The sequence below is a fragment of the Carya illinoinensis genome, chromosome 14 (assembly GCF_018687715.1).
Source record: "Carya illinoinensis cultivar Pawnee chromosome 14, C.illinoinensisPawnee_v1, whole genome shotgun sequence".
Classification (NCBI taxonomy): Eukaryota; Viridiplantae; Streptophyta; class Magnoliopsida; order Fagales; family Juglandaceae; genus Carya; species Carya illinoinensis.
In genome coordinates this window covers 497625-515635 of record NC_056765.1, presented here as the reverse complement: position 1 = coordinate 515635, position 18011 = coordinate 497625, and the positions used below count along the sequence as shown (strand labels likewise).

General features: G+C 35.3%; 2 protein-coding genes and 1 long non-coding RNA gene across 4 annotated transcripts; 2 read left to right on the top strand and 1 right to left on the bottom strand.

Annotated features, from left to right (window-relative positions):
* Nucleotides 1-220: 220 nt before the first annotated feature.
* On the top strand, nucleotides 221-6985 carry LOC122294405 (putative disease resistance protein At3g14460). Of its 2 annotated transcripts, XR_006237597.1 has the most exons (4): nucleotides 221-4110; nucleotides 4463-4591; nucleotides 5640-5681; nucleotides 6581-6985. XR_006237597.1 is itself a non-coding variant. In XM_043103112.1 (3 exons), exons 1-2 carry the CDS (start codon nucleotides 543-545, stop codon nucleotides 4543-4545), a joined length of 3651 nt encoding a protein of 1216 aa, XP_042959046.1. In that variant the 5' UTR covers nucleotides 221-542; the 3' UTR covers nucleotides 4546-4591; nucleotides 6581-6985. The 2 variants fall into 2 exon arrangements, 1 of the variants encoding a protein (XP_042959046.1); XM_043103112.1 differs by lacking the exon at nucleotides 5640-5681.
* A 7324-nt stretch (nucleotides 6986-14309) lies between these two features.
* Nucleotides 14310-14985, bottom strand: LOC122294000. The gene is made up of 2 exons (XR_006237435.1): nucleotides 14843-14985; nucleotides 14310-14683 (listed from the first exon to the last, which is right to left on the bottom strand). It is a non-coding gene; the product is annotated as an uncharacterized LOC122294000 (long non-coding RNA).
* Nucleotides 14683-17863, top strand: LOC122293997 (calmodulin binding protein PICBP-like). The gene is made up of 2 exons (XM_043102465.1): nucleotides 14683-17311; nucleotides 17411-17863. Exon 1 carries the CDS (start codon nucleotides 14934-14936, stop codon nucleotides 17295-17297), a length of 2364 nt encoding a protein of 787 aa, XP_042958399.1. The 5' UTR covers nucleotides 14683-14933; the 3' UTR covers nucleotides 17298-17311; nucleotides 17411-17863.
* Nucleotides 17864-18011: the final 148 nt, after the last annotated feature.

Here is an 18011-nt window from a genome sequence, read left to right as displayed (position 1 = left end):
TCATCATTTCCCACACTAATGTCGTTGGATAAAGAATGGGCTGTGTAGCTATTAACTTGTATTAGTATTGCCAACCTCTTTTGTAATTAGTTCCAAATTAAAGAAGAAAGACATCTTATTTACCATCTTAACAGGAAAACAGGCCAGGAGAGGATAGTGAAATACATGAGACACAGAAACGCCGGTAAATGTTTTATTTCTTTGAGAGCTGCCGGCCAGATGATGAGAAAAGGTTATGAGTTATCTTGACAATATGACAGACTACCCCGCGTCAGCCATTTTCCTATTTAATTTTATTATAGTAATAAATTTTAATTTCTCACTATCATATTCTTATTCACCATTTTCTCACACGAACTTTCTCAGAAATTCAATCAATGACCAATCAGTCAATGACCCATGACCAGAGCATGTGCCACTGACATTTCTCCTATTTCATTTTATTATAGTAAGAATTTTCTTGCAACCTGAGCTTGCTTTGCTGTTTGCAAAAAATCCTTCCCTCATTTCCATTGATCTCTTTCATTCCCAAGAAGAAAAACATGGCTGAGGTGGGCTTGGCATTTCTCTCTGCTTCACTCGCCGTGTTGTTTGACAGAATGGCATCTCGTGAGGTGCTTCACTTCATTCAGGGAAGAAAACCAACTGAAGTGCTCTTGAGGAAATTGAAGAATGCAATGCTGTCTGTGAAGGCTGTGCTTGAAGTCTCGGAGGAAAAGCAACTTACGGATTCTTCTGTAAAAGATTGGGTTGATGAGTTGAAGGATGTTATCTACGACGCGGAGGACATCTTGGATGAGATTGCCACTGAAGCCTTGCAAAGCAAGCTGCAGGACGCTGACGCTGAATCTCCTACCGTGGTAGGAACTTTACTAAACTACTTCTCTGCTCTCCTAATTGATCAGCCTTTTTCCGAAAAGGTAGATAAAAAAATTGAAAAGGTACTTGGTAGACTTGAAGACCTAACAAAGCAAAAGGATTGTATGGGTCTACGTGAAGTAGTAGGAGCTCAAGAAAAACCAAATCCAGAAAGGTCGTCCACTTCCTACGTCTCACAGTCCGACACTTTTGGTAGGGATGAGGACAAGAAAAAAGTAATTGACTTATTGCTCTCGTCTGATGCGAGTGGCAATGAAAGGTGCGTGATTGCCATCGTTGGCATGGGGGGAATCGGCAAGACTACCCTTGCTCAACTGGCATACGATGATGGTAGGGTGAAAGATCATTTCCACCCTACAATATGGTTTTGTGTTTCTGAAGAATTTGTTGTGCCCAATATAATGAAATCAATTATAGTTCAGTGTGCAACCTCGTCAGCTCCTTCTACTGAGGATCGAGAGCAGCTTCAAGTTACAGTACAGAAGAATTTGAACGGGAAGAAATTTCTCCTTGTTTTGGATGATGTTTGGAGCGAGACCCCCCAGCATCGGGAGTTCCTAGGCCAACTCTTGCACTATGGGACTCGAGGAAGTAAGATCCTTGTCACCACAAGGAATGAAAGCGTTGCATTGGCCATGAAGGCAATTGCAACTCATCATCTAAAGCTATTGCCCGAGGATGATTGTTGGTCACTTTTTGAAAAACATGCATTTCGTGATGGTAGCTCCAACGCAAATCCAAAGATAAAAGAAATAGGTAGACAAATTGTGGAAAAGTGCAAAGGTCTACCTTTAGCAATTAAGGCCATTGGCGATCTCTTGGGGTCTAAATCAGATCATGCCGAGAGATATTGGACGACCATATTGAAGAGCAACTTATGGGATGTTCCCATGGAGAAGACGAACATTATTCCGGCTTTGAGGTTAAGTTATAAGTATCTCCCCTCAAATTTAAAACGATGCTTTGCTTATTGTTCGATATTTCCAAAAGATTATCTTTTTGAAAAAGATAAATTAGTCTTATTATGGATGGCGGAAGGTTTCTTGCAACAATCCGGAATAGAAACTATGGAAGAAGTTGGCAATGGTTACTTCAATGATCTTGTGTCAAGATCATTATTTCAACAATCAAGTCGTTCAGTTAAGCCATGCTTTGTAATGCATGATCTTGTCAACGACTTGGCAAAATCCGTGACTGGGAAATTTGGCTTTACGATGGAGTCTGATGGCTCAAAAGAAATTGGAGAGATGACTCGCTATTTATTGTGTTTTGGCTTTGAGAAAAATGAAAAGCATCTTTGCAAGGCCAAGCAATTGCGCACTCTCTTGGCAATAAATTCGCCAATGGGCCATTTATCATCTTTGAATGATAACTTTAAGAAGAATGAAGAGGATCTCTTGGTACCTGCAGATTCGTCAATAGGCTTAAGAGTTCTCTCTCTATCCGGAAGCAGCTGGGATAAGATTATTAAGTCGTTTGATCTTAGCAAAATGAAACATCTACGTTATTTGGATTTTTCTTTCACAGATATTGATGGGTTGCCTGATTGCATATGTATGTTGTGCAACTTGCAAACGTTGAATTTATCATTTTGTAGTAAGTTGGAAAAATGGCCAAGAGATATGTGGAAACTCATTAATTTACGTCATCTTGAATTTGAAGGAACTTCCAGATTAAAGGAGACGCCGATACAAATTGGTAGTTTAAAATGTCTCCAGACGTTGACAGAATTCGTCGTCAGCAAACATGACGGTGGGTCTAGCATTGAAGAATTGGGAAAACTAATAAATCTCCGAGGAAAGCTTTTAGTTCGAGAGCTCCAAAATGTTAGATCAGCCAAGGATGCAAGCTTGAAGATGAAGGATTACATTAAAAAGTTGGTGTTAGAATGGAATCGTCCAGAAGAAGTACTTGGTATTTCGGAAAGTCAAAGAGATGTACTTGAAGATCTACAGCCCCATGAAAACTTGGAAAGTCTCGTCCTCTATTGCTATGGCGGGAATGGTTTTCCAAATTGGATAGGGCAAGGGCTTCCTTCATTGTCTGAGTTGAGATTAATTGATTGCAAATATTGTAATGCCTTGCCACCCCTTGGGCAGCTACATTTTCTTAATAAACTCTACATTTGTCGGTTGGACGAAGTTGTTACTGTGGGTCCAGAATTTTATGGAAACAGTAGTAATTCTTCAATGAAGCCATTTGGAAGTTTGAAAGTTCTAGTGCTTAGGAATATGTCGAATTGGGAAGACTGGCTTCACTCGGGTGGCGAAAATGAAGTTGAAATATTTTCTCAACTCGAAAAGTTGAGTATTAAGAATTGCCCCAAGCTGAGAGCAAAGTTGCCTGTACATCCTTCTTCATTGGCCAAACTTGAGATCATCGAATGTAAGAAGTTGGAGCTGCCCATGCAGCGGCAATATTCATCCCTTGAAGAATTGTGCTTGAGAGATTGTTGTGACTCCCTGACGTCCTTTCCATTAGACCTATTCCCAAATCTGAAGAGCATTAAAATAAGAGGATGTTGTAATCTGCAATCTTTAGAACAACATGGAGATGATCATTTAGTGATATCAAAATTAAGAATCCTTGAATGTCCTAAGTTTGTAGATTTTCCAAAAGGAGGATTGCGTACCTCTAACCTTGCAAACTTTATCGTCAAAAATTGTGAGAGCTTGAGGTCAATGCCAGATAAGATGCACCTATTTCTTCCGTCTCTTTGTTATTTGGAGTTAGTAAATTGTCCAGAAGTAGGGTCGTTTCCAGAAGGGGGATTGCCTTCCAATCTGAAGCAAATTGTGATCGTCAGGTGTAAGAAACTCATTGCAAACTGGAAGGGATGGGATTTGCAAATACTCCCCTCTCTTGAATGGTTGACAATCAACAACGACAAATTAGAAGATCACGTGGAGTCCTTTCCTGGAGGGTTGTTGCTGCCCACCACTTTGACCAATCTTAAGATCTCTTCATTTGGAAATTTGAAATCTTTGGACAAGGAGGGGTTTCAACACCTCACCTCCCTTGAAGAATTGCACCTCAATGACTGTCCCAATCTCAGATACATGCCAGAAGAGGGGTTTCCTACTTCCCTTCATGTTTTAAAAATAAAGAACTGTGATCCTGTGTTGAAGGAAGAGTTGGAAAGGAAAGAAGGAGAAGAATGGCTCAAGGTGACTTGCGTCCCCAACATAAAAATTACTCACAAAGTCATCCAAGGAGATTATTTTTGGGAAGGTGAGAGCCCCATGCAAGCAACCTCATGAAAGCTTTTAATTGAAGTTATAAAATAAAATTTTGTTAAAAATTAATAAAAAGTAAAAGTAAAAGAAATATGAATTGGCATTATATATATATAATGTGTAATTAAGTTGATGTGAGCATTGCATTGGGAATATTTGTTTTGCTGATCATCACGATTGACTTAACTCTTTTTATTTTGTATCCAAATATAATGAAATGCATTTTTTGATTTGTTTTTAATATATAATATATAATAGATCCAATAATATCCCTCTCATTTGATCTTTTCCATTTTCTCTTTCTTAATTTGCTTTTGTAACTGTCTCGTTCTTTTCTGCATTGACAGTTTATAGCCTGAGTAGTCCGTATGAACCACCGTTTTACGAGGGTGAGTGCGAGTTCGGCTGGATCTCCTGGATTGACAGCTAGCTTTCAGAAAGTGGAGGATGATGATCACACTATTAACAAGTTCTGGGTACAGCTTTTCTTTCATCTTTACTTAAAATTCAAATGACTAATGAATTACTTTTATTTTTCAAAAACAAAATGCAATTTTATATATATGACTAATTTTCTTGATCTTGGAAACATCGTGACCACTCATGATTTGCTTGCTTTTTTTGCAATCTAGGGATCGTATATGTACGTTTATTATTAGTTTTTCTAATTATTGAGAAATATAGAAATATTATCTGATGTTTTCATAGAATTTATAAAACCTGACAATTTGTACACTCAGTACTTAACATATTGCTCGTATATATGATCAATATCATGTTTATCACGTAATTGATGTTACTACTTTGTGATTGGAATATTAAACAGAATCGTGGGATTTAACAAATTAACTTTTAATGCAAAATTTCATATTAATTATTATTGAATGATCAAGTAAATCTGGATTTTTAAATGCTATATACGTATGTATGTTTGTATGTATGTATGTAAGTTTTGGAAGCGGGATTGGAAATTATGATGATAAGTTTGTTTATGGAACAAATATTTTTACTGAACTTTCTGCTTTGGAATAAAAAATCCAGATTAATTCCCAAAACGTCCTCTTAGTTGGGCCATTTTGTGGGTGGGCTGGGCCTAGATTTTAAAATGAGACTGTTTAAAATTAGTCCAAGAACCTTATTTTTCCGTAACATATTTGGGAATTAAATTATGTTATTAAGTGTTAATCTTTTGTAAACTATGTTGCAGCAATAAGTTATAAATAAATTAAATTATATTTTAAAATATACTAGTGAGCCTATTATTTTAGTTAATATTCCAATTTGTCTATTTAGTTGGATTTTTAATATAATTCTTATGTTATATTTTTTTATAGGATTTATTATGTTATGTTATATTTAAATAGAAAATCAAGGAATATGTTATGAGCTTTAAATAATATTACTATATATTAATCTTAGTATAATTGAATAATAATTAAAATATCCCTATGGTATGATTTTGAAGTAATTAAATGCTACGATACGTTTTCTAGAAACATTAGTGATATCTAGTACCTTGTATAGGTAACAAGCAACGAAGTAGGAACAAAGAAGCAATGCCAAGAGGTAAGTAGCATGATCATAATTACATGTGTGCTGTAATTATTCTAATTGTGCATGAAAAATGTGATGTTTACCTACGCTACGCTACGAGCCAATTCAAGATTAAACCTCTTTTCACGAATCTCACTGAATTATGATGATATGTTATGATGCAATGCGGGTATGGATTGTTAGATGATTGAGATGTTATGAAAATCAAATATATGCCATGTAATGTTCATGTAAAATTTAGATCATGTATGCCATATAATGTTTAGATCATGTTATGCCAGGTAAATTCATGAAGTCAAACATGTTCTCCTCATGCATTATGAAAGTTAGTAAGAAAACACATGAAAGATATGATGTTTTGAGATGACACGGACCGAAGCGTGTTTTACCATAGGTTATGATAATCGGTGCCACAGACTTAAGCGTGGTTTACCCTATGCCATGTGATAATATGGATTCAAGCATGTTTCACTACATGTTATGACACATTAAACGGTGCTACGGACTCAAGCGTGGTTTACCATATGTTAAATGATAACAATGAACTAAGCATGTATCACTACATGATATGATATGTTACACGGTGTCACAGATCCAAGCGGGGTTCACCTCATGTCACGATAAGTATATGTGGTCAATGACAATTGGATGATTCACACGTGTAATGATTGCCACTAATAAGAGAAAGACAAGATGAACAAGTCATGTATAATTATTAGAGAATGCATAGAGTCAATTACTCATGCATCATGTTACATGAAATTCCACGATGTTGTTAATTCTGCATGTGTTAGGATACATTAAAATTTTATAAATCAAGCCAAATATTAAGATAAGTAAATTTACATTATGATATGTCATTACTAAGTCTTCCACTCATTTGTTTATGTCCTTATGTTTTAATATTTCAGATGTTGATTGCAAGGATGCAGAGCTAGAGAGCCATGAGAAGATTAGTCCAGAGAGCTAATAAGTGTTATTTCCACAAGCATTTAGTTTATGATTATAATATTTGAATAAGTGATCACCACATAGGACTAGTTTATGCCTTTACATTATGTTTTTAGCTTTATATTATCAAAGACTATTATGTTTAGTTGGTTTGATGATTCAATATACGAGGTGTTTTCATGACTTCGGATGTCTGTACTAGGCATTATGTTATGAATGTTGATAATATTCATGACCTACAGGAAGGGGTGTTACAATGCAAGACTCCCTCACTTTGAACATTAGTTTTATACTTTTCTATTATGAAAAATAGTTGGAAATAATTATTGTATGGATTAGCTTCTTATAATATATGATTTTTGCAAGGCCTTTGGTTTTGGGATTTATAAAACCCCCAAAGCTCTTTCCTAATTTGTAAAAGGTATTTCTCCACTATAAGTGAGGATTATGAATAAATTTGGAACACCGCCTCTCTTGTGAGGAAAAGAAAAAAAAAAACAGTCAGGCTTATCTCAATTTTGACATTAGATTTTGTTATTTAGTTAAGGTAATACTTGCTTTTTCCATGTAGCTACTGCTTCATAATGGTGTTATGCATTTTTTTTTAGAATAGTTAAAATTTTAAAAAGGATTTATGTTTAATTTTTTTTATCATTTATCATGTTCCTTTGTCACAAATAAAGAATATCAACAAATTTTCATTTATAATATCTATTATAGTTCTACAATAAAAGAGGCTATAGCCTCGTGAATAGTGGATTTTGTTTGTGTTCACACTATCTCATTTAAGAACAATATATTATTGTATCTTTTTCATTTTTAAGAACAATATTATTATTATTATTATTATTATTATTATTATTATGTACATATCTAATTGGTCTAAAAACGAGTGAAGCAATACATGCACTATTATTGTTAGGGAACCCTGCCCCGGGGGGGGGGGGGTTGGGGTCGTTGATAATGTAATGTTGTGAAAGAATGGGTAGGGATAAAAATTTTGTGGGGGAGGTTCAAAGGCAATGTCTACAAAATTTCCCTTTCTTTTGGTGGTAGACCATCTCTGATGACAAACATTTTGCAACTTCTAGGTGGCTACTCTGCATCAAGATGGTAGAATTCAAAAAGTCTTACATGAACAACTATCATCTCTAAGAAATGATTCTTTTTCTGACATTATAAACATTGCATAAACTTAAAATTCACATGACTAATGAATTACTTTTATTTTTCAAAAACAAATGCAATATTATATATATGACTTTTCTTGATCTTTGGAAAAATCGTGACACTCATGATTTGGTTGCTTTTTTTTTTGCAATCTAGTACTGATCACATTGATATTAGACTGTGCTATGATCATAGAACCCCCATAAATGTTAATATTTGTGTACGTTGTCAAAATTAAGTTCTTTCACTAATAAAACAATTTATCTACAAGGTACTACCAGATTAAGACTGTTCATATGGGCCGGATTTTATCCGGCCCGGCCCGGAACCCGGATAACCGGGTGTCCGGTTATGGGTTTCGGCCCACATTTTTAAAACCGGCCCAATCTGGGCCGGTTATGGGTATTCCATCCGGGTACCAGATTTAAACCCCGATACCCGGCTTTTACGTTAAAAACAAAAATTCTCTCATTTCAGACTTCTTAACTCCTCCTCTCTCTCTCTTTCATCCGAGCTCGACGAATGGAACCCTAGTTTTGCTGCCGTTTATTCTCTCGCCGCCGCCACTAGAATCTAAGATCGGTAGTCTCTCTTCTCTCTCTCTCTCTCTCTCTCTCTCTCTCTCTCTCTCGATCGATCAATCGATCGACCGACCTAACAAAGAATGTAGATCTGCTATTTTTTGTTAAACATTGGGTGTTTTTTTTTTCTCAAGTTTTTTAGATCTTCTATTTACGTTAGATCTGCATGTATCCTTTTTTTTTATGGGTTTTTTAGGGTCGAATCTGTGCTAGCCATTTCGGTTCAAGTTCGATCTGCAGTAGTTTTTTTAGGGTTTTTTTTCCTTTTGAGTACTTTGTTGATTTGGGTCTGCTTTGTTTTCATTTCTTCGTGTTTTATGCCCAAATCTAGGGTTCCTTCGTTTTTGTTGATTTGGGTCTGCTTTGATTCTGTTGTTGTGACAAAGTTTTACATATCGTATACAGGTTTGTGGTTGCCTGTCTTGAAAATCTCAGTGAAGCTCGTGCTCTCACTGTCATAGTGTTTGAATGAGTGAAGCTTCTGGTTGAAGGTGTGTGTGAGTGCGGCTCATTTGATTGCTATTCATGTACAATCTACTCTCTGTTACTCCACCATCGAATCTTTTGGGGTTATAAATAATTAAGCTTTCACGGGTTATAAATAATTAGCTAGAGCCAAACAATAAAGAAAGCTCTTTGATCAGTAGTAGCTTTTTTTTTACCTAAAGCTTTAGATCTGATCATATTTGGTTTAGATGAAATCAACACACGAAATAACCAATTTGAAGATGTTGGTTTTGTTGGGTTTAAGAGGATATTTGGATATGCCGAGTGGATTTTATCAAAACAGTTTGTATTTGGATATGTCAATCATGATAACTCTGAATCCTTTTAGGAATGGAACTCCAGAGTTATGAAAGATATTTCGCATAACTATGTTGTTGATTTTGATTTTATATAGGAAATATCTTATATAGGAAGAAATCTGTTTGTTGATTTTGATTTTTTTTTTCTTTTTGTGCATTGGGTATTAGAGTATATCTTATATAAATCATGTATATATCTGTTGAACATGTCAATTATGGTGACATAAAGTGTTCAATAATGCTCATGATATGGGATATTCAAGTCCCCATTTTTTGCTTCTGCAAAAGCTAGACGTTGTTTGTGTTTTGACATGAGAGAGAGAGAGAGAGAGAGGCCACACATACTATATCTGAGGGAGAGAGGAAGACAGCAGATGCTTTTTAACCTCTTCTTTAAGAACTAGTATGGCATAAATTTGGCTTAATTGATATTTTCCTTCCAGGATGTCCATGAAACAGCTGCAGGAGCTGTGTGGAACCTTGCTTTCAATCCTGGTAATGCACTCCATATAGTGGAAGAAGGGGGAGTTCCTGCCTTAGTTCATCTTTGTTCTTCATCAGTATCAAAAATGGCACGCTTCATGGCTGCATTAGCATTGGCCTACATGTTTGATAATATGGAAATTAAATCACTGATTTTGTATTTCATATATTGAAATTTAGTATTTTGTAATGTAATGTATAAATAACAAATAATATAATATGCAATGGATTGTATTGTAATGCATGCATACTTTGCATAGAAGAATATTGGAATTTTTTTTTGGTTTTACATGCAGTTTTATTAGAGGCAAATTAAGTGGAACTCTGATATAGTAGTTGATATTTTTCATCCTCTAAAGACAATCAAATTTATTCTTTTGTTTTTTATAAAAAAATCAGAGCCACATGTGAAAATATTGGATATACACTTAAGTTTTTATATATGGGCTTAAAAAAAAAAAAAAATAATCCGGGTTTAATCCGGAACCCGGAATCCGGGTTTTGAAAAATCCGGATTTATCCGGGTTCCGGCCCATTTCTGACCCGGGCTAACCCAGTCCGGGTTCCGGCCCGGATTTGAAATCCGGGTTCCGGTTTGGGTCTACCCGGATTCCCGGGTTGGAACCCGGATGAACACCCCTATACCAGATCATGTGAAGAGAATGGTTTGGGAGATGGTTTGGTAAATTTGGGAGCTGCTAGATCATGTGAGACCTCCCTTGCTTCCGTTGCACAACTTCCGTCTAAATGCTTGCTAATTCGATTACATTGATGGGACTTCAAAAGTGAATCCTGGCCGCATGGCTAGTTGTGGATGTGTCGTTAGAAATCATCGGGTAAGTTTGTTTATGGTTTTTCTTGCCATATGATTCTGTTTTGAAATATGGTTAATTATTATGCTATCATTTGCAAACTTAATTTAGAATAAATAGAGGAGATAGATTCACTCTTACAAAGAATAGAATAGTTTGGAACCCTGAGGGGTAGCCCAGTTGGTCAGGCCTTGCGTTTGCTCCCCAAGGTCACCAATTTGAATTTCCTTAGGGCCACTGGAGATTTACCTGGCCATTAACTTTAGAGCCATTTGGGATTAGTCAAGATGCGGGTAATCTGGCCCGGACACCCATGGAAATATATATATATATATATATATATATATTTATATATATAAAGAATAGAATAGTTTGGCCAATGCTATAGCAAACTTAAGAGTTACTGGTATTGCATTTCTGTTTTTACTCAGTTTTTCACTTACCAAAACACTTATAATGCATTTATCTTTTGGATCATGCAGGATTCCCTCTCTTTGAACACTAGTTTTATACTTTTTTGTTATGATAAATAGTTCGAAATAAGTATTGTATAGATTATGATACAGAGAAAAAGAAGTATTAATGTATGGATTAATAGTTTCTAAGACTATATGGTTCTTGCAAGACCTTTGGTTTTGAGATTAATATAACTCCCAAAGTTTTTTCCTCACTTGTAAAAAGTATTCATCCGCTATAAGTGAGGGTTATCAATAAAATTGGGGGTACCGTTCCTCTTATGGAAGGAAAAAAAAAAAACAATCAGGCTTATTGACCTCAATTTTGACATTAGATGTTGTTATTTAGTTAATATAATACTTATTTTTCCATGTAGCTACTGCTTTGTAATGGTGTTAAGCATTTTAGAATGATTATAATTTTAGAAGGCTTTAATTTTTGGGATTTATGTAATCTCTTTTTTTAATCATTTATGGCATTCCTCTCTCGCAAATAAAGAATATTAATAAAATTTCTTTTATAATATCTATTGTAGTTCTACACTAAAAGAGGTAATAGCCTCCTGAATGGTAGATTTTGTTTGCGTTTACACTACCATAATTACATTTTTACCCTCTAATTCATCATTAAAAATATGATTAAAATTTTTATTATTATAATATTAATTAGAGTATAATAATAATAATGAACTTACAAATAATCTAAATTGAAAGATTTTTGTTTATTGAACTTTTGGAACAACTTAAGATTTTATTATATTTTCTCTTAGATTTAAAAATAATTCTATTTTTCGTATATAATATTATTTAAAAAGAATAACAATTATCTTCATATTATTTTTCATAGTAATTCGTAAAAATAAATCATTGTCATTGGATTAGTAACATTTTCATTTTACAAAATGCAATTATTATTTTTAGGTTCTAATTTATGCAGCAATTTATAATTGGCCTTTAATTAATCTATTTGAAATGCATTTTTTAAATTATTATTAAAGTAATTAATAACACTTTTTATCCTTTTAAAAATTGTTTTGGTAAGAACTTGCTTTTATTTCTAAGATCGATATTGCAATTCCAAGTTTTTAAAAAAAATAATAATATTATATTTAAGTTCAAAAATAAAATATTGCCTTTAAATTTAAAGAATAAAATTTCATTATTATACGATATTGTTTAAAAATAAAAAATTTCTTCCAATTATTTCTCATAATAATGAATCATACTGAATAATACTTTTTTAAACTAATATTGTTTTTATTTAAAAATTATTATTATACTTTTTCAAAATTCAAATGAATAGCCTATGGTTACATTTTATCATTCCAATAACAATTGTATCTAGTAGTTTTCTATAAAAACTAAAAAAGTATTATTTTATCCTTTTCATAATTTATAAGAACAATTTTCGTTTCACTCATGTACCAAATCCTAGTTTTTTGGGATTTGTGTCCTAAATCCAAGCACAAAAATGCCATAATTGGTGATTAGTGGATGAGCTGAAAAGCCTGGAAGGTATCCACTTGCATGTTCTCATAAGTCATAATTGTGGCTATAAAACTTGTACCAAATTCAACTACAGAAGTGTATATTGCTTAATAATTTTCAGTAAAGAAGACTACTTTTTATAATATGTTGGTGCAAAGAAGTTTGTTGGTCATTCCTGATTTGATCTTATGCTTCAAAGAAAATGCACATTCCCAATAAGATTTTAATTTATCAAGAAGGACATTCTGATCATCCTATATGATTAATGTATCTTTTACAGTTACGTGTGTAAAAAGAGTAAGGAGAGTTGAAGTATCAGGAGCATGTTTCCTTCCGGCGCAGGGTATAACCATCCCAATGACACAAGCTAGCTTGGAAATCAAGATATCTTTTTTGTTCAAGAATTAAATTTATTTATTTTCCATCAATTTAAAATCTTGAAATCTATTCTAAATATGGGACCTATTTTTAATGAATATAGAGGAAATAGAAGCGGTGCTTAATTATTCGAAAAAAAATTATACTCAGCAACTCTACACTATATATTTGCTGAAGGAAAAAAAGATAAAAAGATACAAAAAAATAAAAATCCATGTCAGTAAGTGTGTAATGTAGAGCTGCTGAGTAGAAGAACTCTTATTAAAATTAGTCATCTAAAAGTTTTTTTTTTTAAATTAAAAAAAAAAAAAAAAAAGAAGTGGAAAGATACCAAGTCCTATCCCTTATTTTCTGCTTGCTTTGAGATGCAAAGTCTATCAAATTTGGTAGATTATATATCAAGTCAAATAATAAATTAATTGATCCAAAAAAATTCAAAATCTTTCATTTAAACAACAAATTAGATTTGTTGTTAAATTGCCTCTAAAGATAGATTCATATGTCCTTATTGAAAGTTAACAAACACCCGATTAATGCATGCTAGCTTCTAATTTAATTTAATTTTTTTTTATTAAAAGACTAACTTGTAGTAATTTTAAGTTGTCAACTTTTTAAAAAATGATTAATTGTGTGTGAATCAATGTTATAATTCAAATTTCTTATTATCCAGAAATGATATAGTTGTTATGGTTGAAACGAGTAATGCTATATACCACACTTGAATCTTACTATATATGGTCTGGTGAATTTATCACCATTTGATGATAAAGAAGTATATAATAAATGATCATTCAATGATAATAAATGTATCACATCTTATTTAGTAGGATGTTGGTATGATGTATAGAATTTTCCAATCCCATTAGAAGTGAGAAGAAAAATTCAAATGTTTTGAATTAAGCGTAGGCATTGGAGGGTGGCATGTCCTAAGAGTGGGCCAATGTTTGAATTTTAATCTCTGTAGCAAGATGCTTTTCATTGGATATAGAGAAGAGGAGCGTCTGCAGCATAAAATGCCATTATAGCCGACCATTCGCTTGTCTTTTGTAAAGTGCTACCGCCCAATCTCTATTACTTTCTGATTTCATTCAACATTACATATATCTAATAAACCAAAAATAATTGCCCACTTTCTTAATCCCAACAATTTTTTCAAAAGTAATGGTTAAAGTTTTAAGCATCATATCCTTTAACTACTCTGAAAGATATTAAAGACCCTTTTCCTGAAGTCTTCACTTTCAAGATAAAGTATGCACAAAAACCAACATTGACATTTTAATTATCAGCTTAAGCTGCACCTAAACACTTTGACATTAAGGAGAATGGATGTCATACAAAACCTATCACACCAAATTATATGTGTTAGTTTGCAAACTCACTAGTCCTGTTGGATGCCTATGAACTATGAGAATTAAAGAATCACTGTAAAAATCAGTCCCCTTGGGGCTCATCCAAGCCATTGCCATTAAATTATCTGCCAAACAGCTACTATCAATTTAATAGAACGACCCTTCCATTCAAGCCTTCAAACTCATCAAGAAGCAAGTTTTATTGTATAGAAACATTGAGGGCATACACAGTTAGAGAAATTAAAAGGGAATAAATAAAGACTCAAAGTCGAAGTAATATGGGTTTATCAATGCTTTAACATGAGTATTATCCATCACCCAACTGATTTTCCTTATCCAGAAAATGAGGGGCTATTGCTGTCCATGTAGAATATAGTGGATTAGAGTATACAATCACCGCTAAAGAAACAAGAAGTAAGACTGTGTCAAATGTCACTAGTGAAATAATTCATTTCAGAAAATGCCTAAACAAAGGGCCCTAAACATACCTGTTGGTGCAGGTCAGCATCAAACACATATCTCAGCCTTATTCAAATTTCATCTGCCAAATCACATTTGAAAATCAACAAAAGGACCACCGACTGCAGACCAAAGTAAAACCAAACCAAGAAGAAGAATCTTTTCTTCTTGTTTGGGTTTCAAGAATTCACTTTTTTCCTTGTGCAAGTTTCATATCAAAGGAAACCACAAGAGACCTTACCTTGCTTCCTTGGCTTGAATTGCATATTGGCCACGGGGAAGAAAACCCATTTCAAATTCACTATGTTTCTCCTGTAGCTTTTGCTCCGAAAATGGTCCAAAGAAAGGTACCCAACAAGCTTGGAATCCAAGCTGATCATGTTAAGTCTGACAAGTTGTTGGCAAACCTGAAACCATCTCCTCCTAAATACCAGGATGGCAAAAACAGAGGAGTTGATTTGAAGAAAAAGATGAAGAAAACAAGGTCAATCAAACTCTCAGATATTGAGAGTTTGAGATCATCGCCCAGGAGAAGGCACTTATCGCAGACCAGAAAGCCGCCGCCTATTGGCTTTCCAGCCACCGCAGCAATCCCACAGAAGCAGCAACCTCTGATCAAGGCATCTGAGGGGTCACCAAATTATATGAAGTCCACCAGCTGTTTTGATGCAAGGAAGGAGCAGTCTCAGGTGAGTCTTAGAAATACTCAAACTGGTTTTAAAAGCAAGAATACGAGTAGAAGAAGCTCTTGCAATACAAAACTTGGCTCTGCTTCTGGTAATAAACCAGCAAGAGCTTTAACAAGGACCTCTAGTTTGAAGCTGGTGAGGACTTTGACAAAGACCCCTAGTTTCAAGCCGGCAAGAGCTTCGGCTAGAAAGTCTTCCAGAGTTGCTCTTTGTGCAGATATGAATGCACAGAGGGCAACCTGTTCTTCGACACTAAAGGACTCGAAGTTCCCAGCATATCTTATGCTTAGTCCTGGGGCAACTGAATCTGAACGAACTTCAGTAATGAAGGTTTGCACCTACACATATTGTTCTCTGAACGGTCATCGTCACTCTCCTTTGCCGCCATTGAAGTGTTTCTTGTCAGCAAGGAGACGTTTGTTGAAGACCCATAAGAGTATAAAAATAGAAGCTTTAAGCCCACGAGGAGCAAAGCCGTCTAGCGTAGAAGCGGAAGGAATCGTTACTCCAAAGTTGATCTTTGAGGGCACGCCTGCACACAAAGAAGCTGATTTTGGAAATTTGGACTGGCCTCCTTTGTTACAAGATGTGGGCAGAGATTTTTTCATTGAAATCTATGCCAAAAGTAACGACAACAGCACTAAAGCAATGGGAGAAGGGACACATGGAGATAAAGTGGAAATACTTGATGTCGCTAGAAATGTCGAGGGTCAGATTGTTACCATGTCTTCGGTTGATTGGGGTGATGAAGCAGTGGGAGAATACAGGGATAAACAAGTTGAAGGGACCCTATCTGAAGGGTCAGCACAATCTGAGGATGATTTTGAGGAAAATCTCGAGCAGTGCGGTAGTATGACTGCTGCAGAAATCAACGCCACGGAGAGCTTTCCTAGAGAACAATTAGAAGATGGAGATGAATACTTTCTACCTCGCTTTTCTCAAGGAAAAACAACCACGGAAACCTTCTACACTGGCAGTGACTTTGAAGGGGAATGGGATGGTTCTGAAGTTACTGATATGGAGTGGGAGGAGGGGCATTTTACTGAGTCAGAGCAAGATAGTGAAGCCGATTATTCAAGCATGACCGATGATGAATCTGATTTTCATAACGAATTTGTGATTAAATCAGATGACGTTGTTAGTAGCTGCAATGAAGTGATTTTGGCTGATGTACTGAGAGACGATGAAGCCAATTGCACCACCAAAACGACGGATGGAGCTTTAAATGATGAGCAGACCCATCCAACTCTCCAAGATGATGGAGATGAAACGGAAGATAGAGAGCATGCAACCAAAGACTCGAATTCAAGTGAACAGATTGATGATGATAGCTTTACCGATGAGACTCAAAATAATCTGTCTGAGGGGCACTCTGAGAGCTCCAATGTTCTTGAAGACCAAAACCTCGAGAAAGGCCAAAGTAAATCAAATAGTTTCAAAAACTCAAGTTCAAAGGATGATGGGAGTCAAACCAATACAAGGATAAATAAATTCAATTCAGCTGAAGAGAGAGTAGAAGTTGACAAAATGGAACTGGAAGACAACACTGAATCAGATGCAGAAGATGCATCGACAATAGCCAGTGGTAGTACCAGGCCAGAGATGGAGACAACATTCTTCCCTGGTGCTAGAGAGTCCACCCAACAACCGCCCAACTTCTGCGACAATCAGAAACGGACAACTAGATGCAAGAAGCGTATCAAGGATGAGGAGGAATCGAGGAACTTCAACCCGCGAGAACCAAACTATCTGCCTTTGGCTCCTGATCCAGAAGCAGAAAAGGTTGATCTAAGGCATCAAATGATGGATGAAAGGAAAAATGCAGAGGAGTGGATGCTTGATTACCACCTTCAACAGGCTGTTACCCAGCTCGCTCCAGCCAGGAAGAGGAAGGTGGCGCTACTCGTTCAAGCTTTTGAAACAGTCATGCCGACATCCAAATACGAACCCCAATTGAGGAATACAACAGCTTTTGTTCATGCAAGGCCAATGCAAGCATGTAGCTGAAAGCACTTGCTGATGTAAATCTAGAAACTCCATTGTCAATATCATTCTTTCTATCGTTCCCTAATTTTGAATTTAAACAATCATAACAAAAGTCTATTTTGCGATCTCTGCAGGCGATAATGAAGAGAAAGCAGTTTAAAAAGTATTAACATGTCGCCGTGAGTAGATTGCGTGTTCTGTAGATGTTAAAAGGTATTTACGGAGAAAGCATTCTGATCCAATGACGAACTGATGTTCAAATGGAGATTGAGGTGTAGACAGTGGAGTGGCTTCTCTTGAGCTGTGTGGCTGAAATTTTAGTTTCCGCTTCAATAATGGTGTGTAGTGACATTATTACTTAAGGTTTTTGATTTATTTGCGTGTAATTGTAGGGTAATCCGGAATATGTACACGTGGTACTTCCATCTCATCATCATATAATATGCCATGTCATTAAAGATCACTGCTTATGTAAGAAATTTTAATGGCATGACAGTTTGTGCTCCCACTAATTTTCCTTTCTTTGTAATGCACAAACTGAACCTTTGCACGTCCAGTTGGTTATGAACTCTAGTTGCTTTCTCTAATGTCATGTACGAGTACTTATCAGCCAAGTTTATACTAAATTCACCGATGTCCATGTCATACGTCTATGCATTTCAAGGAGCAAGTAAGAACTGTGTTATGCAACCAACAACAATGGATGACGGTTCAGCATATTAGACAACAATCGTT